Raw genomic sequence first — 27,268 nt, forward strand, 5'->3', positions numbered from 1 at the left:
AGCGTCTGCCTTCAGCTCAGGTCATGATCCCAGGGTCCTGGGATCGGGTCCCGCATCGGGCTCCCTGCTCAGAGGGGATCCTGCTTCTCCCTCTGCCTCTCTCTCTCTCTCTCTCTCTGTCTCTCATGAATAAATAAATAAAAAAAAAATCTTAAAAAAAAAAAAAAGAAAGATGCACTGAAGGCGGGTGAGGTTGGAGACAAGGATACCAGTAAAGAATCGCAGACCAGGAGCAGGAGACCAGGTGAGGGATGATGAGGCCCTGAGCTCCGGAAGCTTCTATGGAGGGAGAAGATGGCTTTGAGAGATGATAAGGTAGAGTTGACATGATTGTTTGGTTGTAGTAGGGAGAGAATGGAATCCAGAATGACTGCCAGGTGTCTGACTTGGTGTTGGCAGAATGGTGATGCCCTTTTCGGAGAGAGGAAGCACTTGGGAAGGAGCAGCCTTGAGGGAGAAGATGAGCTCCTTTGAACACCATGAATCTGAGAGAACTGTGCAAGATCAAGGTGGAGGTATCCAGCAGGTAACTGGATACATAGACCTGAAGCTATGGGGAGAGATCCAAGCTGGAGATTTCTATTATGGAAGCAAGGGAATGAGTGACCCATCAGGGAGGGAGGAGGTGTAGAAAGAGGAACCCAAGGAGATGATTGAGAAGGCATTTCCTGAGAGGTAGGAGGAAAACCAGGAGCTTGCCTGCTGTGATGAAAATCCAGGGGAAGGACAGTTTCCAAAAAGAGTTTCCAAAGGCTGCTGAGGGGTCAAAAAAGATGGGCACTGAAAGGTGTCTGGTGACTGCAGAGTTTAACCTAGCTGTCCATGGTGCGGAGGCACCCAGGGTCTTCCGCCTCCACAGTCTCTCTCGTGCCAGAAGCCTACACCAGTGTGGTGGGGCTGCTTGGGCTCTCTTCCCCCTCAGGTCTTGAGCCTGAAGCGAAGGAGAGCGAGAGGAAGAGGCAGTTTGAGCCTCAGTGCAGGGACAGTGGCTGTGGCCTCTCAGAGAAGTTTGTGGGGACCTCAGCTTGACAACAGAAGGCAGATGGCAGCTAGTGCAGGGCCCACCGAGTCCCTCCCGACATTGGAACACGGAAAACATTGACATTTGAATATAAACTTCCCCTGGAGCCTTTCCCCTATGGAAATTTCCAGTTGTAAACTATACTGACTTTAATCTGAAGTGTCAGAAAGGTTGCCCAGGAGTCTGGGAGCCAACCAGCTGAAAGCACATTTGTATGGTAGTCGGGGCAAACAAAATAGAATTCAGAACATTTTTTGAGATTTGTGCCAGTGGTGAACTTTTCCAGGAAACATGACAAAAACTGACCCTCTTAGGCAAAAAAGCACTGGGTCTTATCATAATTAATTTGTATTCTAACTGAAACATAAACTTGGGGAAAAGATGAAGGGAAAGAACAGCACATGTCTTATTTCTTTACCAGGCACCAGGGGCTGGAGGAGGCTCCCGTAGAATTTAATGGGCAGCTTTATGTATTTATATGCTTTGACTGGAGCTAAAGAGGTCTGTGCCACACAATGGGCAGTTTCTAGTTGGATTTTAAAAGAAAATAACTTTGATCATTTCAAAAGCAATGAAGCCTGATGCAGCACAGAGAAAAGAAAGCGGTAATTTATGGCTACCATTAAGGACACAAAGACAAAGGCGGAGGGAACGTTTCACTAAGTGAAGATTTACAAATGTGTAAAAACCATCCTTATGACTAGAAATAGCTGAGTGTCTCTCTCGGTACCAAACAAAAGGGGGTAGGAGGGAGGGGCAAAAGACAGAAAAAGGGATGCAACCTGCCTGCCTTCACTGGGGATGAAAAGGTCAAAAGAAAAACAACCACAGAAAAGTTATTTTCTTAGATTCTCCATCCAGCAGCAGCACTAGCAATGAAGGCCCAAAGAGGCATTCTTCGCCTAGGCCCATGGGCATGGGAAAGACAGGGGCAGCAGATGGGGGTCGGGGGGTGTGTGCTACAAAGAGGGGTGCTCTGGAAAGGGGATGGACCCTAGGAAGACATGTTCTTGTGCATGAGCTAGGTGGGTATTTTCTGAGATGGTTATTTTTTTTCTGATTACCAAAGGGGTGTGTGTGTGTGTGTGTGTGTGTGTGTGTATTCACTATTCATATATATTCATTATTAAATTTTCTCCTGTAAATATATACACACGTACACAAACGTGTGTTTGTATGTATGTGTGTATGTATATGTATGCATAGGAGAAAATGTAGAAAATAAAGAGAAACTCTGATTAAAACCCCTCAGTGTGGTGGTCAACAGCCGCATCTCGGAATCGTTGCTGCATTTGTTCCTGGAGTGGCGCCGAGCGTAGTGGGCTCCATCATCAGTGGCAAGGGGAGGTATGGGAAGTCTCCATATGCACATGTGCCCTTGTAAGGACTGTCTTGCTTGCACGGCCAGCTGACAGGCGCTGCCTGTGTTTGCAGCTGGCCAGACCTGATGTTTATGAGTTCAGGTGGTCATAGATAGCACCCGTGACCCAGGCAAAACTGGTGTGGTCTCTTGTCCCTGCTGGCTCACCTTTGACTGCTAGCCCCCTTTCCCTCCACCTTCTAGGCTGCCCTGTAGATACATTTAACTAGTGTTGAGTGAGATGAACATTTTCTGCTGTGATTCTAGGCCCAGCAGTGTACCAGGGAGGAACAGTCCTAAGCACGCGGGGTGGTGGGACAGGTGGTTGGGCCACTGCTTGGGGCTGGGGATCACAGAAGGCCTGGCCTGGGCGGCATGGAGAAAGGTGCAGAGCGCATGTGAAGGTGAGCAGCAAACGATGTTGCCCTCTCCCCCCCCCGAGTCTCCTGAGGGTCAGAAGTGTGTGGAATTGCTCCCTCCAACCACATTGCCCGGCCCAAGTGGAGAGGTGGGAAAGCCCCACAGGTGGCTTTAGGGTTTGGGGCTTATAGGATTCTGAACTACACAGGACACTTTCTGGGAGCCTCCTCTTGGAATATTTCAGGCCAGAGTGCTATTTGTCCCACAAGAGGGACTGGGTCAAGTTGTAGGACACTGCAAACAGGCGGAGCACGAGGCTCTGCGGGCTGGAGCGGGGCGGGGGTGCGGGAACAGCGGGTCTGGTGACGGGGCCTGCACTGGGGACGCGGGCCCGCCCGGCCAAGCTTGACAGCCGCCCTCCGGCCACCGCGGCCGCGCCCCCTCCGCCCAGCGCCCGGAGGGGGAAGGAGGGGGCCGGGAGGGGCGGCACTGCCCCGCGCTGCCCGCCCCGGCCCCGGGGAGGACCGTGTGAAAATGAGGCCGGGGCTCGGGGGCCGGGCGGGGCCGGGCCGGGGGTGTCAGAGCGCGGCGGATAGGGCACCCGCACACACCTCCCGGAGCCGCCGCCGCGCTCGCCGTCTCTGCCCGCAGCCGCCGCGCCATCCATGGGGGTCTTGGGCCGCGGCTGCCCCGGGACGGTCCGGGCGCTGCTGCCGCTGCTGCTGCCGCCGCTGCTGCTGACCGCGGCGGTCCCGCCCGGCCCGGGCCGCGCCCCGGGGCCGCCAGAGGGTGAGTGCCCGCACCTCCGGGGCCTCGGCGCGCACCTGGCAGGGGCGGGCGGGGCCGACGCCGGGACGGGGTCCCGGGTCCTCCCTCCCCATCCCCCCGCGGGGTCGCGCCGCGTGGGGCGGGCCGGGCCAGGGCTTGGCAGCGGGAGCTCCGCGTGGCCCCCGCTCCCCTGGGGCCTCACCCACTGGCCAGGCCAAGGCGCCGCCACCGCCACCGCTTGGGCTAGAGGCCCAGGGCCTGAGTGCCGCGGCCGGGCCTCGGACCCGGGGCTGATGACAGTTCCCGCCCCGGTCCCGCTGCCCGGGGTCCCCGGAGAGCGCCTGCTGGGCAGACTCTAGCCCGCTGAGAAGGACGGAGGGCACCCGACTCTCGGCGGTCCAGCTCCTCATGTGTGTAGATGGGGAACCTGAGGGTCCCGGCCGCGGTACCTCCGTGAGGTCGCGGCAGCTTTGCTCCGTCTTTCTTCCCGAGCCGGGAAGTTCTGCGGGCTTCAGGGGTGGCTCCAAGTTTTCTATCTGCGAAACAGGCGCCGGTTGAGGATCCGGGAATACCGTGAGCCTTAAGCCGCAACAAACCTGGGTTTTCCGGGCGGCCAGAGATAAGTACCCTGGACGTTGTGCGTTAACTGGACTTGGCAGTAATTTCAAAAACTTTTGTTTTTAATTAACATCCTAGAGTGGTGTCAACGCAGGAAATACTTCAGGCCAAGGCCGGTTTCCAGGTTGAGAGGGCGGGCAGCGGGTGTGGAAACCATTCCCACTTTGCACCATCAGAGAGCTCAGGATGGTGTGCTCAGAGCCCAGGGCAAGCTTTTCCTGTATATCCCAAGCCCCGAGAAAGCTGACACTGCTTGGTTTTCAGGTTTTGCTTTTTTCGTTTTGTTTCGTTTTTGCCAACCTGGTCTTTTCCTTCAACAGGCATTTATTACTGCCTACTCATGTGCCAGGCACTGTGCTTGGCATCAAGGGCACAGAGTCTGTAATCAAGACACCATCTAGAGGGGAGGACCGGCAGGAAAACAGTGACAGTCCTGTGTGATATGTGCTATGAAAGGATATAAATATGGCAGCAGGTTGTGGGGGACACCACCTCCACTGGGGGATCACAATAGGCTCCCTGGAGAAAGTAGATTGGAGCTGAGTCTTGCAGGCGAGTAGAAAGGGTGTGTGGCGGGTAGTCTAGTGAGAGGGAACAGAAGCCTGGAAGTGGAGTGGTTCATCCCAGGGGCTCCTGAGGAGTTTAGGTGATGAGGAGTGGGGTGGGCTGGTGGGAGGTGAAGCTAGAGGAGGACCGATGCCAGATCTCAAAGGGCTTGGGGCATGGCACCAGGAGCTTGCTGTGCTCTTTTGCAGATGTGGACGAGTGTGCCCAAGGGCTAGATGACTGCCACACCAGTGCCGTCTGTCAGAATACACTCACCTCCTACAAGTGCTCCTGCAAGCCTGGCTACCAAGGGGAGGGCAGGCAGTGTGAGGGTAAGTGACTTGGGGCCGGGGGTAAGTGGGCCAGCAGGTGAAGCTCCCCACCCCCTCAGCTCTTGTAGTGGCCACTCATGCTGGTAAAAGTGCCCCTCCACTGCCCCCCACGTCATACCATCCACCTTCTGGAATACATTTCAGAGCCTTAGAGCACTAGGAACATTAGGTCTTCCCTAAAGCTGATCATATAGTTTTATGTGGTTCCAAAATGTCCTTTTGTCTAGCTTGTGTAAAGGAAAAGAGGTGCTTTAGTATTTTTGGTTTCACTCAGTGTGGGGACAGAAAGTCAACAGTCATATGGATCAGGAGAGCCATGCCTGCCAGAGAAGGGCTGATCCTTCACCTCCCTGGGGCAGTTTACACCTGTGCCCTGGAGTCCGAGGGCAGGAGTCCTGCCCTCCACTGCTGGCTCTGGAGGGTCCATCTTGTTCATGGCTTTGGGCTGTTTGGCGTTGTGACCTCCCAAGCTTTAGAGCTATACCAAGGGCCTGCCTCATTTGGAGCTGCATGCTCACCCTGGAAAGGTGTGCAAAGGGATATTTTAAGCCCTTAGAGTTCTAGATCTTTGAGCCTCAAGTCTGGACTCTGCCATCTTGTGTTCTGGGCCAGTGTCAGGAACTCTGAAGTTCAGAACTGGCCAGAGACTGGGCACTCATAGGAGGAGGCTATTCCTGGGGATGGAATCATGGCATGTTGGAGCTGGCAGGGTTCTTCTCTTTCAGGGAGCTCTGAGCCATTCCCATCCTTCATATGTGAGACACTAAGGCCCCGGGGAATTGGGAAGGGGACTTGTGGCCATAATCACACAGCTTACCAACAGGTTGAAGAAAGTCAGATGTCTACCCTAGCTTTGTCCCTGGACCCTTATCTCTTGGATTCACTCAGCCTCCTGCTGTCCTTCTTTGGTGGGTGAGAAATCCTGATATTTATATTTTCCTTTGCGCGTGAAGAGCAAAACTTGCTTCTCCTATCAGAGGAGGCATGCTCCTGGTCAGGTTCATAGCAAATGGGGTTGGTAGTCCATCCTTAAAGCCCTCATGTTTCTCTAAGATCATGTTCTCCCAGAGACAGGCAGCTGTCTCTCTCTGTCTTACATCATGGGAGGCCAAAAGGTTACCTCTCCCTGAAACTCTCTCTGCCCATTCCTCTGTACCACATTCTCGCTACTTACAGAATGGGAACTCACACATGTTCATACCCTGCTTGGGGAAAAAATGTTTACCTTTTCACTGGTTTTCTGTATACTCTCTGTGAGTGGGGGGGGCAGAAACTTTGCCATGGTTTCTTTGAGATAGAGTACATATTTAGCAAATGATATAGAATGACAGGTGGCAAGAATTTCCTTATTCTTAGCTGTTAGGCTTGACATATGACACATGAAATTGAATTGCTGACAGTTTATCCTGGAAAAGTCTACTATTTTATTTATTTATTTATTTGTTTGTTTGTTTTTATTTATTTTTATTTTTTTATTTTAAAGATTTTATTTATTTATTTGAGAGAGAGAATGAGAGATAGAGAGCACGAGAGGGAAGAGGGTCAGAGGGAGCAGCAGACCCCCCGCCGAGCAGGGAGCCTGATGCGGGACTTGATCCCGGGACTCTAGGATCATGACCTGAGCTGAAGGCAGTCGCCCAACCACCTGAACCACCCAGGCGCCCGAAAGGTCTACTATTTAGTTTAAAATAACTAATGAATGACTGGAGTTGTTGCTTTTATATATTTAAATTGGCTTTAAAATAATAATATATATTGTTACTATAAAAAGTCAAACAATACAGAAAATGTATGAAATAGAAAATTAAAGACCCTCTTACTCCTTTATCCACAGGTAATCACTGTAAACAGGGAGCATATATTCGTTGTAGTGTCATTGAAAACTAAAACTCCAGAGGGATATGATCTTTTACATACTTGTAATACTTTTGAATACCTATAAAGCTAGTGAGTAAGGATGTCCCTGTTTAGTTCGGATTTCTTGGTGCCAGAGTCGAGAAGCAGAAACATTCTTCCAAGAAGGAAAAGGAAAGAAAATGAAGATTGCAAGGATTCAAAGATATAGATATTTGAAGATGTGACTCTTTTATGTGTGTTCCTTGGCTTACTGGTTTAAACCTCTTGGGTCCAACCCCTGGTATCGTTTCTGTTGTGTTTATCGTCAGCTTTGCTGCTGCTGTTTAAGTATAAGGATGGGAACTGGGTTTGCCCAGAGTGACCAGAATTTTATCCTCTATAGTTTCTTCTGCCAAATTATTGGAGAAATGAAAATATGGGCCATGAATAAGTATTTTGAAAATAATATGATTCCAAAGTGGCTTTGAAGAAATGAAGTTTCATTCTAAATGATCCTTGTTTATATCCCAGACTTTGGGGATGGGGCATTTCAGTGGTCAGTGTTCATTGTATGGTTCTTACTTCTCAGTCTAGGGAATTGAATCAAATTTAACAAGGATGAATCTAAACTTGGCCTTTGTATTGAGGAGCTGTGTGTTTTTTGTTTTTTGTTTTTTTTTAAGATTTTATTATTTATTTGACAGAGAGAGACACAGCGAGAGAAGAAACACAAGCAGGGGGAGTGGGAGAGGGAGAAGCAGGCTTCCCGCCGAGCAGGGATCCCGATGTGGGGCTCGATCCCAGGACCCTGGGATCATGACCTGAGCTGAAGGCATATGCTCAATGACTAGCCACCCAGGTGCCCCGAGGAGCTGTGTTTAAAAAAAAAAAAAAAATTAAAAAAAATTTTTTATTTTGGAATGATTTTAAATTTCATGAAAGTTGCAAAAATAGTGCAGAATTCACATATGCCCTTCGCTTATCTTACCCTCATGTTAACAGCTTATATAACCACAGTACAATATCAAAACCAGGATATTAACAATGGCACAATACTTCTAACTAAACTAGAGACCTTAGTCAGATTTCACCGGTTTTTTCTTAATGTTCTCCCCCTCCAAGGCCATTCCAATTCAGAGTCCCACATTACATTTAGTTGTGTCTCCTTTGTCTCCTCCAATCTTGACAGTTCCTTTCTTTCCTAGTTTTTCATGACTTCGACACTTTGGATGAGTACTGCTCAGTTCTTTTGTTTGCCTTGTTTTTTCATGATAAGAATTGATACGGTAGAAATTGACCCAGTAAGAGAATGTCCCAGGTTTCTCACAATAAAATTAAGATTATGCATTGTAGTAATACAAAGAGTAAAGCTTTTGGCAATACTGCTACGGAAATGCTGTTGTGTGCTTTTTGGCACATCCCATGGTGGGGGGCATTAGAGGGTGAGGCGCATGACATTAATATGTGCCATTACTAGCGATCACGTGGTTAAGATGATACATCCTGGGTTTCTCCACTGCAAAGTTACGATTTCTTTCTTTTGTAATAAACACACATCTTAGGGCAGATACTTTCAGTCTATGCTAATATCCTGTTTCTTCTCAAGTCTTTGCCCACTGATTTTAGCATCCAACTGTGGATCTTGCCTTGCGACAGTTATTACTATGATGTAATAACTGGTAATTTTGTTTTTCCCTCATTCCTTATACGTCTGTTGACTGAGATTCTTCTGTAAGGAAGATCTTTTTCTTCTCCCCTGTTTATTTATGCATTGATTTATGTATTTATTGCCAGTATGGACTCGTGGGTATTTAATTATTTGTACAGTCATTTATTTTGGGCTCAGATTATTCCAGCTTTAGCCATTGGGAGCTCCTTCACATTGTTTCCTGTGTCCTTTGGACATGCTCTCATCCTTTTTTGAGAAATTCCTAGTTTTCTAGTACCATAAGATACCACAGACTCATCTTGTATTTTCCCTTCCCCAGCCCTGGAACCAGGCACTTCTCCAAGGAGCCCTGGTTCCTTTTATTGGGAAATGGTACATAGAAACCAAGAACTGGATGCTTGGTGTTCTCATTGTTACTGGGATGTCATTGCTCCTAGGCTTTCTCCATGCACAGACCTAGGAAATATATGTATGTATCCTAACCCACACATATACATTAATCTATATTTATTCCTTATATATAGATCCATTTGCACATATTTTAAAAACAATGACTTACACTGATGCTTTGGATTCCAAAGCAATGCCACAAGATTTACTCAGTCTCCCTCTTTGCTTATTTGTAACTTCTTTCTCCAACAGTGAGAAAGGTGGCTCTCATTATCTGCAATATAGTTACCTGTTTATTCAATCCAAGTATGCACATAAATAATTTATAAAACTATTCCATAGCCTTGAAAGTAAAACAGATTTACTAATTAAAGTACAGTATCTGTATACAGCTCTTTTTATTTTTAGCCTTAGAACATTCAGTCAAGGTGTTTTTCAAAGTGACTTTTCTTCTACATTTCCTTCAGTGTGGTTGTTATTCATTTGTTATACAGCTAAGTTCATTTGTTTCTCTTTGTATCCATTTTTATCTGTTCCCCTCCCCCCCACCTCTGTATACTGGTTGATTGTATGTATGTACATAAGTACATATGTTTGTCCTTATGTATGTATGTATTCATGAATATATCACTACGGTTCCGAGAGTCAAAACTATACAAAATAGCATACCCAGAGAAGTATTACTCCCTTTCCCCATTCCTATTCTCCTGTTCCTCATTCCTCCTTTTCATCCTTTTCCCACATACCATGGATCACTGATCTCTCTAGTTTCTAGATAAACCTAGTTTATCCTCCCTGCTTCCTAGATTTCTTTTGCAAATAAATGTGTATTTTCTTTTCCTTTCTTTTCTCTTCTTTCTTTCTTTCTTTCCTTCTTTCTTTCTTTCTTTCTTTCTTTCGAGAGAACGAGAGAGAGAGAGAACAAGTGTGAGTGGGGGGGGAGAGCAGAGGGAGAGGGAGAGAGAGAGTCTTAAGCAGGCTCCATGCTTGGTGTGGAGCCTGACACGGGACTCCATCTCAGGACCCTGAGATCATGACCTGAGTTGAAATTAAGAGTCAGATGCTTAAATGACTGAGCCACCCAAGCACCCTGATAAATGTGTATTTTCTTTTGAACTACTTTAGTGAATTCTAATTCATATACCATAGAATCCACCAATTCAAAGTAAGTCTACAAATCAATGATTTTGAGTAAATTAGCTGAGTTGTGCAACTATCACATAATATAGTTTTCAAACATTTTCCTCGTCTCAATAAGATCCCTATTCCCAGCCCCAGCTCTGGACAACCACTAGTCTACTTCCTGTCTCTACAGATTTGCCTTTTCTGGATATTTCATATAAATAGAATTATACAATACATGGTCTTTTGCTTTTGGCTTCCTTCACATAGCATGTTTTTGAGGTTCATCCATGTTGTAGCCTATACTGGCATTTTATTCCTTTTTATTGTTGACTAATATTCTATTGTATGGATATACCATATTTTGTTTATCCATCCACCAGTTGATGGATATGTGGGTTGTTTCTACTTTTGGGCTATCATAAATAATGTCACTATGAACATTTACCTGCAAGTCTTTGTGTGGACATAATTTTTCATTTCTTTTGGAGGTATACCTAGAAGCATAAAGAAATTTCTAGATTGCATGGGAAATTTGTTTAACCTTTTAAGAAACTGCTATGTTGTTTCCAAAGTGGCTGTGCCATCTCACATTACTATCAGCAGTCTATGAGTGTTCCCATTTCTCCACATCCTCATCAACATTTGTTGTCTGTCTTTTTTATTCAAACTGTTCTAGTGAGTGTGAAATGGTATCTCATTGTGTTTTTAATTTGAATTCCCATAATAATTAATGATGTTGACCATCTTTTCATATGCTTATTACCCATTTCTCTGTCCTCTTTGGTCAAATGTCTATTCAAATTGTTTGCCCATTCTGAAATTAGGTTGTTTGTCTTATTATTGTTGTGAGAGTTCTTTGTAAGTCCTTTATGAGGTATGTGATTTGCAAATATCTTCCACCAATCTGTGGCTTGTCTTCATTTTATTTATTTATTTATTTAAAAGATTTTATTTATTTATTTATTTGACACACAGAGAGAGACAGCGAGAGAGGAAACACAAGCAGGGGAAGTGGGAGAGGGAGAAGCAGGCTCCTCGTTGAGCAGGGAGCCCAATGTGGGGCTGGATCCCAGGACCCTGGGATCATGACCTGACTGAAGGCAGACATTAATGGCTGAGCCACCCAGTCGCCCCTTATTTGTTGATTTTGTGTGTGCGTGTTTAAGATTTTATTTATTTATTTATTTATTTATTTATTTATTTATTTATTTAAGAGCATGCACATGCTGGGGGGCAGCAGACAGAGGGAGAAGCAGGCTTCCTGCTGAGCAAGGAGCCCGATGTGGGACTCAAACATAGGACCCTGGGATCATGACCTGAGCTAAAGGCAGACGCTTAACCGACTGAGCCACCCAGGCGTCCCTTAAAACTTTAAAAAGTTGTAAATTTTTATAAAGTCCAACTTATTAATTTTATTTTTTTTAAAGATTTTAGAGATAGAAAGCACGAGAGGGAAGAGGGTCAGTGGGAGAAGCAGACTCTCTGCTGAGCAGGAAGCCCGATGCGGGATTCGATCCCGGGACTCCAGGATCATGACCTGAGCTGAATGCAGTCGCTTAACCAACTGAGCCACCCAGGCGCCCCAACTTATTAATTTTAAAACTTATGAATTGTGTGTTTGGTGTTGTATTATCCAAGGTCTTGGATTTTTCTCATAAAAGCTTTATGTTTTCTCTTAAAAGTTTTATGGTTTTAGCTCTTGCATTTAGGACCCTGATCCATTTTTGTTGATTTTTTTGTAGGTGTGAGTTTAAGAGTCTTTTTTTTTTTTTTTTGACAGAGAGAAACAGCGAGAGAAGGAACACAAGCAGGGGGAGTGGGAGAGAGAGAAGCAGGCTCCCCGCTGAGCAGGGAGCCTGATGCGGGCTCGATCCCAGGACCCTGGGATCATGACCTGAGCCGAAGGCAGATGCTTAATGACTGAGCCACCCAGGCACTCCAGTTTAAGGGTCTAAATTCATCTTTTTGCATATGGACAGTTGTCTCAGCACCATTTGTTGAAATGACTATCATTTCTCCCGATAAATTGCCTTAGCACTCTTGTCTACAATCAAGTGACCGTAAATATAATGTTTATTTCTAGACTCTATCCTGTTCCATTGATCTGTATGTTTTACTTTATGCCTGTACCACACGATTTTGATAACTGTAGCTTTTTGTAAGTGGAAGTCCTCCAAATCAGAGGAAAATTCTACTTTTTCAATATTGTTTTGGTTCTTCTGAGTCTTCTGCATTTCTGTATACATTCTAGGATAAGCTTGTCAAGGTCTGCCAAAAAGCACACTGGAATGTATGTATTTTTCATCTTCCTTGATTTTTTTTACATGATAATAAACTACAGATCCTCTTTTGCATTTTGATTTTTTTTTAACTTAGTAGTATATCCTAGAAATCACCCCAAATCAGTTCATAGAGATCTTTCTCTTTTTTCCCTTTTTTAAAAAGATTTTATTTATTTATTTGAGAGAGAGAGAATGAGAGATAGAGAGCACGAGAGGGAAGAGGGTCAGAGGGAGAAGCAGACTCCCCGCCGAGCAGGGAGCCCGACGTGGGACTCGATCCCGGGACTCCAGGGTCATGACCTGAGCCGAAGACAGTCGCTTAACCAACTGAGCCACCCAGGCGCCCTTTCTCTTTTTTCAACAGCTGCACAGTACTTCATCGAATAAATGTACCGTAGTTCTTCAGATACTTTCCAATGTGTGGGCCCGTTAGGTTGTTTCTAGTATTTTTTTTGTTTGTTTTTTAAGGTTTTATTTATTTATCTGACAGAGAGAGACACAGGGAGAGCAGGAACACAAGCAGGGGGAGTGGGAGAGGGAGAAGCAGGCTTCCCGCGGAGCAAGGAGCCCAATGCGGGGCTCGATCCCAGGACCCTGGGATCATGACCTGAGCCGAAGGCAGATGCTTAGCAACTGAGCCACCCAGGCGCCGCTGTTTCTAGTATTTTGTGATTACAAACAATACTGCAGTGAATAACCTTGTGCATATTATTTTTCCTGTTGTTGGAGCTGTATCTTCAGGGTAGATGCCTAGAAGTGGGATGGCTGGTTAGAGGGTAAATACATATATCTCCATCCTAAAGAAATGGCCCCCCAAGGGAAAAAAAAAAAAGAAATGGCCCCTGTCTGGCTTACTTCTCTTTTATTCCTCAGACATTGATGAGTGTGAAAATGAACTCAACGGAGGCTGTGTCCATGACTGTTTGAATATTCCAGGCAATTATCGCTGCACATGTTTTGATGGCTTCAAGTTGGCTCATGATGGTCATAATTGTCTTGGTAAGGAAAACGGTTGGAAATGGTGGGGCTCCTTTACTTACCCTCTGGTGCCCCACCCTTTTGTTTCCTTTGATGAAAACATACTCATTAAAACAAAAAGGGCATCAGAGACTTGTGTTTTCCGCTTCCCTAGAAATCACACTCCCTGACAGAAAACCAGGTAAAGTGTTTCAGTTTTTATGTGATCATTCATGATATAAATTCTCCATTAGTCTAAGGAGATGGACATCATTGTTATTACTCATTTCTAGCATTGACTTGTCCCCTTTAAGATCTTTGGCCTTGGGTTGAAAGACTTATAACCATTTCTTTAATGCTGTAAGTATCTCTATCCTAGAATTAGGTAAAACTACTTGTTCTGAAAATTCCAAATGTGTGATTGGATCTCAGTCAGGTAACCCCACCCCCTTTTTGCTTGAGAGACAGAGAAGTTCAAATAGAAACCTTCCATTAACATCCTCCTTTTATTCCACAAAACAGGAACATCTGTTGGAGTTTTAGTCCCTGAGTTAGGGACTGCAAAGGGCGTTGTTTATGTTGGTTGCTTCTGCCAGGAATAAAACAGAATTCAGAAATAGCAAGCAATTGGATGGGGCTGAGTGGGCTGAGTGTTGAATAGTCTTAGATGATGCAGCACACCTGGCAGACAGGTATTCGTGGTCTGTTTCCATTTTAAGGCTGATGTTATCAGTTGTACAGAAGGACATCCTGGGAGACAGATGGCATCAGGGTCCTTGACACTGACGGCCCTTTGTCTGGTTAACCTGCTGATGTCTGTTCGGCTGACCAAGGAGTAACTTGAGCCAAACCCTGACACGGTGGGGACAGCTATTGAGATGTTCCATTATGGTACAGAGGGAATGGCTGCTTGATTAAATGCTTTGAGAGCAGCATAAAAGTCACTAGGTAAATACAGACAGAACTCGTTTTTTGAGTGGTGGAGAAGGAGAGACTTTCCATCTGGGAATCAACCCTTGTATGTCGTTTATTCCACTTCGGTGTCCCCTGGAATCCCATCCTGATATAGATTCTGGGCCTTCCTGTTGGTGCCCTGTGCGAGAGGTCAGTCTTTGGGTCAGAACACTTGGCCTTGCAAGCCTGCGGTGGTCAGGAAGATTTGATTGAGGGCTGAGGGCTCACTAACCCCTTTGCAGACTGCCTAGGGCAGTCAGGACCACAAAAAGACACTAGAGAGCCAATCCTGACAACAGCAGTCAATTGAGATTAATTAAAAACTCAAAAAAAAAATGAAGTCACTTTCAGTGTGTAATTTTTGGGGAAGCATGCAGTATGTTTTGGGGGTTTTGTTTTTACCATTTCCTGGGGGTGAGTCTCACATTTCCTTTTGATTTGCCAAAAGTGGCATTTGGGGGAATTTATGTCTAATGGCAGATCTAGTCATCACAGTTGTGCTAAACCCCAAGTTGTGCCTGGGGGAATATGTGAGCTTCCTAGGAGCAACAGGCCAAACCACCCAGGGTTTAAGGACCTGGGCCAGGTTTGGGTCAGGTGGTTCCGAGTCAAGGCTGGCTCAGAAATCCTGAGGCCGGGGGTCTTTCCTTGCCTTGGCTGCTAACACAGATATTTCAGCGGACTATCTCCATTTCCCCTCCTTGGGGTCTCTTGGTGGCCTCAGTAGCAAGGATCTGCCTAGCAGAAATATCCTGAGTATCGCTGAGTGTATCTGAAGGGGCTAAGGATTCTTTAAAGGAAGCCATGAGAAAATGAAGTGGTACGGTAAGAAGAGCAAGACCAGCAGACACAGAGATTTCTGTGCCATTTAGACTTCCATTTTGTGACATGGAAGCTCAGAGGCAAAACTTTTCAGGAGCAGCGCTGTCCAGCGTTCCCTGGGCTGACCGCGGACCTCTCCTCGGCCCCTCACCACATGTTAGCCACAAATATATTAGCCAGAATATACCTCTTAAGCCTGGCACTAAACCCAGAGTGCTTCAAGATCCTGAATGCCTGAGAGCCTGAGAAACGAAATGCAGCCCTCTTCCGTGTAACTCACCTGCCTGAATTCAGTTTCCATTTATCGAGTGTCTAGGAGTGCTAAGGCTATTCAGTGTTGTGGCATTGGTTCTCAACTCCGGCTGCACATTAGAATCATTCAAGAAGTTTAAAACAACACCATTGCCTAGGTCTCATCCAAGACGAGTTATGTCAGTGTCTCAGGAGGTGGGGTCCCAGCATCTGGGTGCTAACGTGCAGCCAGGGTTGAGAACCACTGTTTTGCAGTCTGGAGAAACTCACCAGGTGAGTGATACCTATTTGTGCATGTGAACCCACACACTTTTTGTATTAATTCAGTCAGAGTACATCACCCAACTCAATGGCACATTTCTAGTGGCTTTGGAGAAAGGAATAGTGGGTTAAAGGTAGGATGGGTGGGTGGCAGCTCAGAGGGGAGCACACCTTTACTCAAAACCAATCCAGGATTTGGCATTCAGGGAAACAGATCTCTCCTGCTCACCATGAGTCCTCATCATGGAACACCTTGGCCAGGTGTGTTCCAGCGGTTCATTCTTTGGAATGTGCTCCCTTTACCCTTTGGCATAGAGAAGGACAAGTTTGTTAGGCTTGAGGGGATGGCTCGGGTCCCATCTGTTTAGAAAGACAGCTGCCTGGTAGTGTGGGAGGATGCATGACTGTAAGATCTGAAGCTTGAAACCAGATAACAGATATTTAAATGTGAATTTTCTTGTTATGGATGTGCCCAGAAGCTAGTGTTAGGCACATGGGAAATCAGGCTGGAGAAGTAAATTGCTTTTATTATTTATTTCTATTTTTAATTTTTTTAGATTTTCTTTCTTTATTTGAAAGAGAGAGAGCACGCGTGTGCAAGCGAGCAGTGGGAGGAGCAGAGGGAGAGGGACAAGCAGAGTCTGTGCTGAGCGTAGAGCCCAATGCGGGGCTTGATCTCACAACTCGGAGATCATGACCTGAGCTGAAACCAAGAGTCGAACGTTTAACTGACTGAGCCACCCAGGCGCCCCAAAATAAATTGCTTTTGTATCAGCCTTCTCCTTAAGGCTTTGTCATGTCTGAGGTTTTTCTGGAAGTTTCCTCTGCTTTGGCTCTGGTGATGCTATGCTCTCCTGCTTTTTTGTTCATGCACTGAACAATGTGCATCTGCAGTTCCAGGGCTGTGCTAAATAAAACAAAAATCTCTGTCCTCAAGGAGTCTGCAATCCAGTGGAGATGGATAAGTGAAAGGTTTTGAGGGGTCAAAAGGTGCAAATTAAAAAAAGAAGACTTTGAGAATGTGATACGGTCAGTGTATTGATGGAGCTGTGCACAGAGTAATATATGACACAATGGAAGGAAAGTCCCTTAACCCACCCTGGGGGGCGGCGGAAGACAGGTGGAGGATGACTCATTCCCTCTCTGTCTTTCTGATGGCTCCTTCTCTGGGGCTTCTGCTGTCTCCTCTACTTTCTCCTGCCCCTGGTATTCTCCTGAATTCTGCCTCTGGCCCTGTGCTCTCTGCCACCCTTCTCTCCCTTCCCACTCCTGCGTTCGGCTTTCTCGTCTACATCCACCACTTCATCAGGCCACCACAAGTAAACGGCTTTCCGAGGTGTCTTCACAACACCAGACTCAGGTTTTCCACTGCCTTCTGGACCAAGGCCTGAAGATCAGCATCTCACACACATCACCTTCCTGCCGTGGTGGGGGCCAACCTCATCTTCACCCCCATTTCCCCACCCGGCTCTGGTCTTTATGTTTCTCGGCCACCGTACCGGATGCCCACGTGGTTTTCCACCCTGCAGGCACCTTGTCCACAGGCCTCTTCTATTTTTTCTATTTCTTCCTTCCTAGGCATCCCCATGGCCAGACCCCAGGTCGGGTCCCCCACTAGCCCCAACTGAGGCTATTTCAGGTACACACGTGAAGCCAGACTCCCAGACTTTCAATTCTTCTTGTATCCTACCCTTCCTCGGCTACCACCTTCTTCTTCCCAACTCAAGGGTCTGACCATGCCACCCTTGCTACAGTGGTTCCCAACTGCCTCCCAAATCAAGGCCGAACTTCTTTGCCTGGTATCCTCCCAGCTTTATCTCCTGTAACTTCCCTGCATGGACCTGTGCTCCAGCCAAATTGAATGGCTGCCCTTATCTGAACATACTCCATGCTCCCCCCCAGCGTCTGCACTACGTTCCTGCCCTTTCTTTTGCCTAAAATCCCTTCTCCTGATTTAGAACTGAAGACATCCTGTAGGGCCCATCTTTCATCAGCTTTTCCATAAAACCCATCCCGATACCCTACAGCCAGGTGGCCTCTTCATCCTTCGCACCACCTTTTACTGTATCCCACAATTACTCGGATGTTTGTCTCCTTCCCTCTGCTGACGGGGCAGGCTCCCAGAGCAGAAGAATTTGATCCTACTCATCTGTGTTTTACTGTCTCCTCTAGCACCATACTCTGGAAAGAGAAGGTGTTCAGTGAATATTTATTGAATTGATTATCTTGTGTCTGTGTGGAAGGCCTGGTTAAGGGCGCCACAGAGCTCTGCGGTCTGGGGTCCCTGCTGACTTCAATTCGGAGAGCTACTGTGATGCAGGGAAGGAAGAGGGACCTCATCTCTGCCTAGCAGGTGTCCCTGAGCTGCCGGGAGGGGTGGGCATTTGAAACAGTCCCCAGAGCCAAGGCTAATCGTCCTCTCCCTCCAGATGTGGACGAGTGCCTGGAGAACAATGGTGGCTGCCAGCACACCTGTGTCAACGTCATGGGGAGCTATGAGTGCCGCTGCAAGGAGGGATTTTTCCTGAGTGACAATCAGCACACGTGCATTCACCGCTTGGAAGGTGCCTCGGCTCTGCCGTGGGTGGGTGGGGGGTGTGTGAGGGGGTAGGGGGCGGGCAGTGTCACCTCTGAAAACCTCCCCCACCCTCAGTGATTTTTTGAGGGGAAGCATGGAGTATGGGAAAATCTGGAGGCCTGGGGATGAGTCCAGACCCTGCTACTGGTAACCCTGGGCAGGCTATTTTAGCTTCCATTTCCTCACCTGGCAAAATAAGTGGGTTGGGCTGGGTGAGCTCTGAGGTCTCTTCACACTCTCACATTCCTGATTCTAATCTTTAAATAGAGAACATTTCAAACATGACTAGATGTCTCAGGAGAAATGTAATGGACAGTCTGCCAAGTTTTTCAAAACGGTGCTGCAAACCACAGCACCAAGTGCGAGCCTGCTCTGGGCTCTGGGTGGGTAGGGAGGGGCTGGAGCCTTCTTATAGGGACAGGCAGACCCAGCTCTGCCCTTCCCTGGGTCTCCCATTTTTGAATTCTGAGCCTCTGGGCTTCCAGCGCAGAGGGACCCCCCTCCCCAGACGTGGGCTTTCGATGCTGTGGTTTTCCCCATGCCACCGCTTACCATTCCTCCAGAAATTTTGTAGACGGCTCTTCTGATGGCCTCCCTTTTGTTCTCTTTGCCTTGGGTCTATACCTTTTTTATTCCTCTGTTAGTTCAGTGGATTCTCGGGGGGCAGGGAGAGGCATTAACTGAATGACATGTTTTTAATTCTCTGCTCTTTCTTAAGCTGAAGGACTACGTTTTGATGGCTGGGTTGTCCCGGGGTTGCCCGTGCGTGTTTGTAAGGGAAGTGCTCTAAACATTAGACTATTAACTCCTTTTGGCATGTGCTGCTTGTTCATTCTCATAACTGAAGAATGAGGCGATTTTAAGTTCTTCTGCTATTTAATCACACATTTGTAGATTTGTTGTTGAATCATGGTTTTTGTGACTTTTTTTAAAGATTTTATTTATTTGAGAGAGAGAGAAAGCCAAAGACACAGCACGAGCAGGGGGGAGGGGCCAAGGCAGAGGGAGAAGCAGACTCCCCCGGAGCAGGGAGCCCTAATGCGGGGCTCAGTCCCAGGACCCTGGGATCATGACCTGAGCCAAAGACAGACGCTTAACCGACTGAGCCACCCAGGTGCCCCTCTTATGACTTTTCAAGGGTATCTTTGTGGAAGATGATTTTTGCCTCATTTTCCAAGAATGATGGATCCTTCCTTCTACCTGGCTGGAAAAGGCTGTTTGGGTACTAAGAAGAATGGTCACAGGCCAGTGGGTTTGATGAGTCTTATCACCCCGAGCCTGCTGGTTCTCAGTGTTTGGGCAGGAGAGACACGCACCCTGGTTCTAATCAGGCAGATCTCTTATCTCATGCAGGCGTGGCCCTTGATAGACTAGCAGTTGGGTTTCACATTCCTGGTAGGTTCTCTGGACTTTTCTGTGAGCCTTGCATCTGGGATGAGGTAAGATTAAGAAGCCATCAGTAAGAGCGATCTCGGGGCACCTCCTCTTTGGTTGCTCAAAGCTGCTTCTTGGGAAGTCACTCGGCTTTCCCTACAGGTGCCTCGGATAGGAGTGGGGACCTGTGGGTCAGGCCGTTGCTTAAGCACAGTATGGTTCCCCACCGACTCACAAAGCCGTTCACAGCGATTAAGATCATCTCTTACCTTGCGCTTCCAAAGCAGTGGCTCAGCCCCTCTCTCCCTTCCGACAGAACCTCCAGACTGATTACAGACACAGGCTCTTCATAACAGAAGTAAATACAAAAGCAGTTCCTTTCTGCAATCTGTGTTTTCTAAATTTTCTACAATTCAGACATTCTTGGATTCCCTGAAGAGTATTTAAAATGAACATACTTGTCTGGAGCTAAAAGCAAAATCCAAGAATTTGAGTTGTGGTCTGGAAGTGCTCTCTGATTTTTCTGTTGTATTGCAGGCTGATTTCTTGGTGAATTCATGGCAGCCTGAGCCAACAGGTTATAGCGGTTGATAACAAACCCTGTCCATCCTAAGGTTTTAACTTTTCAAATACAACAGTCTGTAAACAGTGTTCCTTTAAGATTTATTTCCTCCTTGATGTGCACATTAAACTCTTAGAAACTGTATTAAAATGGACTTTAAAACCCCCTGTTGATACTCCAAAATTGGTTAAAAGAAGGTAATACTGCAAGCTTGTATTTTTTGGTGTTGCAGTTATTTTTAATAATTATTTACTAAATGTTCTTCAATTCAGGGGATTATAATAGATGATTCTGAGGGAAAGCTTAAGCTATTGATTTTTCTTTTTTTTTACTCTTAGAGACCCCAAAGCTCTGATAAAGAGATTGTGTGTTTTCACCCATGTAATGGGGGTAGGCTGGGGAGAGACATACTGCCGCAGCCAGGCTTTGTCCCTATTCATGGGTGCTCAGGCTCTCAAAATGAGCATTCCTTTTTTGTTTTGCCTGCTCTGAGAATATTTTTTGATGTTTGCACCACTGCCTTTTCAGAGTAGGGGGAAGGTGTCAGGGTAGTGAGGAAGGGGCTATCTCTCAGCAGGGCCTGTTTCCATCCTTTATAGAATGTTTCTCACTCTGCAAGATATATTTTTCTCCAGTTTCCAGAAATATTCTTCAGTGGGACCACCGCAATAGGATATTTCTAATGTTTTTGAGCTATTTCCCTCCTGGTGAACTAGCAACCTGAAACATGATTGGCAGCCCTCCTAGTTTGGACCAGACCCATCTGCCTCCCTAGGAGTGGCCTTTTTTTTTTTTGAATCAGAGAACTATGAACAGCTTCAGGGGCACCTTTTGAAAAGCCCCAGCATTTCCAGAGCAACTTTAACGTCTATTATCTCCTGGTAACTTTAGGTCTAGCTCGATATGATAGGGCACCAGGGGACAACTTTTCATGTATCCCCAAGGCATCTGGCACCCAGTCAGGTTTGTTTGTTTGTTTGTTTGTTTTTAACAGTCAATTCTTTCTTTTTTTTAATATTTTATTTTTAAGTAATCTCTTTTTTTAATTTAATTTAATTTTGTAATAGTCAATTCTTATGAAATATTTCTTGTATAAATGAATTGCTGCTCTGAGGCAGGACAGGTCACTTTGCAAATGTCTCCACAGACTCGTAAACAGGGTGAGAAGAAGCGGCCGCCCCTGACCTGTCCGGAGAGCGTGCTTTGCTGGTGTTGCCATTGCCCTTTCTTGGGCACTGTCATGTTCAGCTCTAGAGGCTCCTGGCACCCGTGATCCCAAATGCTCTGCTGACCCAAGGACAAATGTAATTCTTGCCGGGCCTTCCTAGGAGGATAGAACGTCGCTTCCAGAGGCAGCTGTCTCTCACCTCCTGTGCTGTCTCAGAGTTGGAAGCAAATAACATTTCCACAAATCACCAGCCAGAGCTACGAGAGAGCTTTGCTCTCCTCGGGTCCAAGCCCCATTCTGTGTTAACTGACAGCAGCCTTGGCATGGGTGAATGAATCACGCAGATGGAGTGCGGGAGTTCAAACAGCTTGTAACTGTCAGATAAAAAACAAAATGGTTTTAAGAGAGTATGGGATGTATTAACTGTCACGCTGTCTTTTGGAATAGGAATGACATCTGTTTGTATTAAAACGGCTATTCCAGTTGAGCACAGATCAACGGTTCTGTGGTGAGAATTGGAGAGAAGTGACTTTTGACTTAATTAGAACCACTTGGCTAACTAAGGTTTTAGGGGCAGGACAGGACAATGTAGGATCCCAGAGAAGTTGAATGAAAACTTCTTGTACTCATGTTTAAAACAGTGCGACTTCCTGTGTTAGAGAGTGTCTTGTTAGCTGAGAACAAAAAACCTACTCTCTGTACTTTGCATAGTACAGATGCAAAGAAGCATCAGACGGGCATGTAGTCAGTAATGCAGTAGGAGCTGAGCAAAGGTCTTGAGAATACTCTTGGGCATGATAATAGTTCCTGGCAGGTGATGGGGTCTGAGAGAGTCGTATTGAGAAGAGGCAGGATTCTGGCAAAACACACGGACATACACTAGGTTATGATTCCTATCATTTAAACACGTGTTAAACCAGCCGGGGAAATAACCCCCTTCCCTGCCCTGTGACCACAGGATTGGACCGTAATGAAAATGATAGTCTACCTGGAGAGAATTTTACAGCGGCTGAAGGAAACCACATGCCCGCGGGTCCCTCTGCGGCTGTGTTGTGCTGTGCTCCGAGCCTGCTGGGGGTGGTGGGTGCCCAGGGACTAAGTGACAGTGGTCACTGAAGAGAGGCCCTGGGCCCTTTGTGTACTGATGCCAAAATACAGTAGTCACAGTCACCTCCAAAGTGTGGATTTGGTTGGGGGAGAAAAGAGGGTTGAGGTTTTCGGAAAATTATCTTCAAGAGTATGTGAAAAAGTTGGCCATCTTCATCTATCTGCAGATAGTCTTAGATTCTCCTTCTTTCTTTGCCTTCTTGGTCAGCCTGGGTAACAACCTGGCGGAGATAAGAGTCTGAGTGCCGGTTCCTGGGGTCTGCAGGCTGTGGCTCCTCACACACCAGAGAGCCTCTGGGGGGCGCTTTCTTTTCCGAGTATTAGGAGGGCTCCTTCCTCTTTAGGAGACTTGAGGCATCGGATCTCTTGGGTGACAGAGGAAATTCTTCATGTCTCTGTTAGTTGACCTGGCTGGATTTTAATGGCATGTTTTCTTAAAATGTGGGGCTGATGGAGACCCAGGCAGTCAGGTCCCAGCCTCCAGCCCTTCGCAGTGCCCCTGGGGCTCAGGACTGTGCTTGCAGCCTGGTCACTGGCTGCGTGCTGCTCTTTTGCAGAGGGTCTGAGCTGCATGAATCAGAATCACGGCTGTAGTCACATCTGCAAGGAGGCCCCGAGGGGCAGCGTCGCCTGCGAATGCCGGCCGGGCTTTGAGCTGGCCAAGAACCAGAGAGACTGCGTCTGTAAGTACAGACTAGCACAGGCCTGTGCTGGGAGCTGGCCTATCCCAGGGGGTGTCTTCTGCAGCCCAGCTCAGAAATGCCACCTCACAGCAGAGCAGCCGCGTCCAGGAAGGCAGTCGTCTCAGGATACTGAGCTCTACTGAGGACTAAATTCGCTGCACAAGGGGTGGGCTCCCCTAGGGAAGGAGGGAAGGAAGATGATGCTTTTGAAGGGACCTAATCAGAAGGAAATAAAATTCAGAAGGACCGTGAATGCTGGGGCCGGTCTCCCTGTTCCCACAGAATAAAATCAAACGTGGTCATCTGGCAACCACAGCTCTTTGCTCCCTGGTCCTGCTTCTTGTACAAACCTCATCTGCCTCCTTTTCCCAAACACCCTACCTCTTTGTCGGAGAACAGCCCATGTTCCTTCATGCCTCCAAGCCTTCTCCAAGCGCTCCTCCCGACCTGGCTTGGTGAATTCTCCGTCAACCTTTAATATTCTGCCTAACTTCTAATAATGAGAAGGAGAGTAGCTGCTTTTGAGGGCACATTTACTATGTGTAAAGGCTTGTCCAAAGATGTACCAATTCCATCGAATTCTTAATATCACCACCCTGTTGAGCTAAGTATTATCCTCATTTTGTGGAGAAGGTAAAGCAACAAGGTCACACAGGGAGCATGCGCCGAGTGAGGGTTCAGGTGTAGGTCCTCCTAACTCTCAGGCTGGTGCACCTTGCTAAACATCCCTGGAAGCCTGCCCTGAGCAGCCGGGCAGCCATTTTGTATTTTGGCTCCTACAACACTGTTGGTTCCTCCGTGAGAGCATGGGACGCCCGGGTCGAATTGTACATTTATGTGTCTGTCCCCTCACCTGGGAACGCCCCCAGTCAGGGATCTCGTTTTCGTTCTGCCTCTCAGTCTTCCCCCAGTGCCCAGTGCAGGGTGGGCTCAATACACGTTTGTTTACCGAATGAATGAATGGTGTCCACCGTCCGGACACAGCTGCCACACGATGATGAAACACAAGAATGAAACTCCAACTGGTCATAGGAAATAACCGGCCGTTAAAGGTGTTCCTAAACCACTATTTATGCCAGAGGAAACATGGACAGTTTTCCTTTAGCAACGCTTCCCAAAGCCATGGACCTTCTATAATTTCCCCGCAGTTTGCTAGGGATGGTTGTTTACAGCAAGTCGGCCTTAGCCGTTAAGAGAGGAGGAGGTTGTTTCTCCAGTAAGAGCCTTATCTCCATTGTTTCCACCACAAAGCAGAGAGTGCAGCCCTGAAGCCTGCCAAACCAGGGCTAGTGCCACCACCACCACCACCACCACCACCACCACCACTTGGGGCCCCTAAAAGTGAGGCTGTCCCTGAGGGCTTCCCGTGGGCTAAGCAAAGTGGAGACCCTTCCTGGCTCCCCATATCCTCACAAGGATGACCCAGGTCTCCAGATGAGGCTCACCTGTGGAGTGAGACTCTGGCCAGTAGAATACCTGGAATTTAAAATTTTAAATTTTTCAATATTTTTAAGAGGTCACTTCTCAAATAATATTATAATCATGTTTGAGGAAAAAACAAAAAGAAAAAAATGCAGAATTCTACCATATAACCAGCTGTTTCACTTTGTTTTGCTCTTTCTTCCTGCCCCTTCTTTTTTCATATTCCTATTTAGTTCTCATGAGTACACAGTGTTTATCTCACGGTGAAGCAGGACAGTTTCTTTCTCACATCACAAATACGTATTTAGTTTTTTTAAACTGGAAAAATGACAAACGCCTGTGTAAGAATTCAAACAGTTCTAAGGGTGTAAAGGAAGCATATTCTTCCCTCTCCCGTTTCTCCTACCAGAGGTGACCACTGTTCACTTTGATGAATACGTTAGTTTTGACTTGTTTTTTTGTTTTCTGTTTTTGTTTTGGCTGGTATCAATGAATTCATACACAGTCTTTGTAATTCTTGGGTAATGTTGCATTAAGTATGTGCAGAGTCATCATTTCCTCTGAACACTGTCCCTTCTAACTAATCTAGATAGAATCAGATGAGAGAAATGCTAACATATATGTACAATTAAGTATTATCTGTTTCTCCCAGTCATAAAGGGCTGTAACATTTTCTATAGGCCCAGTATAGCTGCATTCATATGCAAACTTCTTCTGATAGACCAAAGCAGTGGTCTAGAATCTTTTGGTATAATAGTGGTCATCTGGCAACCACAGCTGAATGAATAGTGGAAATCTGCCTTTCCACCCCCATCTTCCTATATAATTGCTCAAATCTGTCATTCGGCATTTCTCGAATTCATGCTCCGACTATCTATTTACATAGACAGCAACAGGCTCTGAGTCAGAGTTACTTGTTTTACTCACAGAGCCTAGCACATACTAGGTGCGCAAATACATGCTAAATGAATATCAGAGACCTGAAACAAAAACAGCCCCAGTTGTGGAAAACTCAGTGCTCAGCGTGTGGATTCCTTTTCTTCTCAGTGACCTGTAACCATGGAAACGGTGGGTGCCAGCACTCCTGCGAGGACACTGCTGAAGGCCCAGCGTGTAGCTGCCATCCCCAGTACAAGATACACGCAGATGGGAGAAGCTGCCATGGTGAGTGACCCTGACACTTGGTAGGGGTCCGCCCCAGCCTGCCCACCCATAACCCTAACCCCTAACCCCTAACCTTAACCCTAACTCCCTAGCCCCCTGCCCCCTAACCCTACCCCTATGAATGTTGTTTAGCACCAGGTTCGGGGTGCTTCCGGTCCATTTGCCTCCAAATAGGTCCCGTGCTGCCTTACATGTGACAGTGGGAGTGAGTGGTCTAGTCCTGGGAGGAGGAGGTCTCTCTCTCCCTGTGCCACCTCAGAAAGCCCTTTCTCTTCTCTTAGACTAGGCGGGGCTCCTGAAGATGGTATTCTGGAGGCTGGGGCCAGGGCGACGTGAAGTTAAAGCTAGCCATTTGTGATGATGCAGTGGCTGTTATGGTCAGCAGAAGACAGTGTTGCATATTTCTGTCAGGATGCCAATCCTGTACTTTGTGGCATGTCCTTCGCTAGCTCCATTTAGAGGTTCCCAGCCCCAAGATTCTTTTTGTGCTGGACTAAGGGTACTGGCGTGAACCTGAAGCTTGCATTCCCTGGTGTCTCTTTGGTCACTGCAGTATGCTTCAAGAATCTTTTCCAATGTTAACTAAGGCTCTGTGGCCATTTAACAGGCCGGGTTTCCCACAGAGCCTCGTTACAACACATTTTTATTGAGCGAACAGAGTCGCATATCCTCCATTGTGCTCACGTCTGGGGTTTCGGCAGAAGTGGTTGTGCAGGGGGTGAGCCATCTGACTCACTCAGTTGGAGAACTGTGCTCTTGGGCGTCTCTTACAGAGCGAGAGGACACTGCTCCGGAGGTGACAGAGAGCAATGCCACGTCGGTGGTGGACGGTGATAAGCGGGTGAAGCGGCGGCTGCTCATGGGTAGGCGCTTCCCCCACCCTTCCCTGGCCACTGTCCTTGACCCTGTCCCTCCCTCATTTACTACCTCAGGCCTGAACCAGGGGCCCATACGCCCTCAGACCAGCTGGACCAGGGTCAGCAGCTCCTGTCAAGCCAGACTGTGTCTGCTCTTCCCCCACTGCTGTTACTTAGTCCCCATCCAAGGACCCGGCAATTGTGGGAAGGGCACCAGCCCCCGAATGGCCCGGTTAGTGTCCCTGCGCTGACCCCCCTGCCCTGAGCCCCTGTCTCCTGGTCTTTCTTCACACTGGAGGTAATAGAACCTACCTCTGAGGGTTATCAGGAAGCTCAGTGAGGATGACAATGTGCCAAAGTGCTCAGAGTCCGACGCCTGGGACTTCGTGGGTGGTCAGTGAATGTCAGCGCCAGTCCTTCTGAGCGGCTGTGACCAGGGAGGTACTTTGGGCAGTCCCTTGCTTAGCAGGGCCATGTGTCTGGGTTTTTGTCAGCGGAGTCCTCGTCCCTCTGACTTCAGCCCCTGTTGATGGCAAAAGAGATGAATGCAAAAGAGTGGCACTTGGCTGTGGGTGTAGGAAGGTCTGCCAGTGGAGCTGGAGCCTGGAGCAGAAGTAGAGGCTGTGGCTGTGGGGGCGGCAGTCAGGTCCTTTAGCGAATTACTGTTCCAGAGAAAGCTTGGCTTGACCGGAACAAAACCAACTTATTGATAGCTTCTAGATTTAACAGGTAATATATTGAGCAGCCATTGGTCACCGGGCACTGAGCTCTTTTCTGCCCTCTTAAAGTTATTTTTAATT

General features: G+C 47.1%; 1 protein-coding gene across 4 annotated transcripts in view; it reads left to right on the top strand.

Moving 5' to 3' along the window:
* The first annotated feature begins 3,215 nt into the window (after positions 1-3,215).
* The window catches only part of SCUBE2 (signal peptide, CUB domain and EGF like domain containing 2), a 75,242-nt gene continuing 51,189 nt past the window's right edge, over positions 3,216-27,268 (top strand). Inside the window, exons 1-7 of one of the 4 annotated variants that reach the window (XM_073882934.1) lie at positions 3,216-3,530; positions 4,883-5,005; positions 13,181-13,306; positions 17,983-18,117; positions 22,900-23,025; positions 25,495-25,611; positions 26,385-26,474. In XM_073882934.1, the coding sequence (XP_073739035.1) occupies positions 3,407-3,530; positions 4,883-5,005; positions 13,181-13,306; positions 17,983-18,117; positions 22,900-23,025; positions 25,495-25,611; positions 26,385-26,474 (841 nt within the window). In that variant the 5' untranslated portion in view covers positions 3,216-3,406. Of the gene's footprint in view, positions 3,531-4,882; positions 5,006-13,180; positions 13,307-17,982; positions 18,118-18,162; positions 21,372-22,899; positions 23,026-25,494; positions 25,612-26,384; positions 26,475-27,268 lie in introns of those variants that run through there. The other 3 variants (XM_073882933.1, XM_073882936.1, XM_073882935.1) reach the window with 3 other exon arrangements.

The sequence above is a fragment of the Callorhinus ursinus genome, unplaced genomic scaffold (genome assembly GCF_003265705.2).
Source record: "Callorhinus ursinus isolate GAN/ISIS: 27379988/994484 unplaced genomic scaffold, GSC_fseal_2.0 scaffold49, whole genome shotgun sequence".
NCBI classification, from domain to species: domain Eukaryota; kingdom Metazoa; phylum Chordata; class Mammalia; order Carnivora; family Otariidae; genus Callorhinus; species Callorhinus ursinus.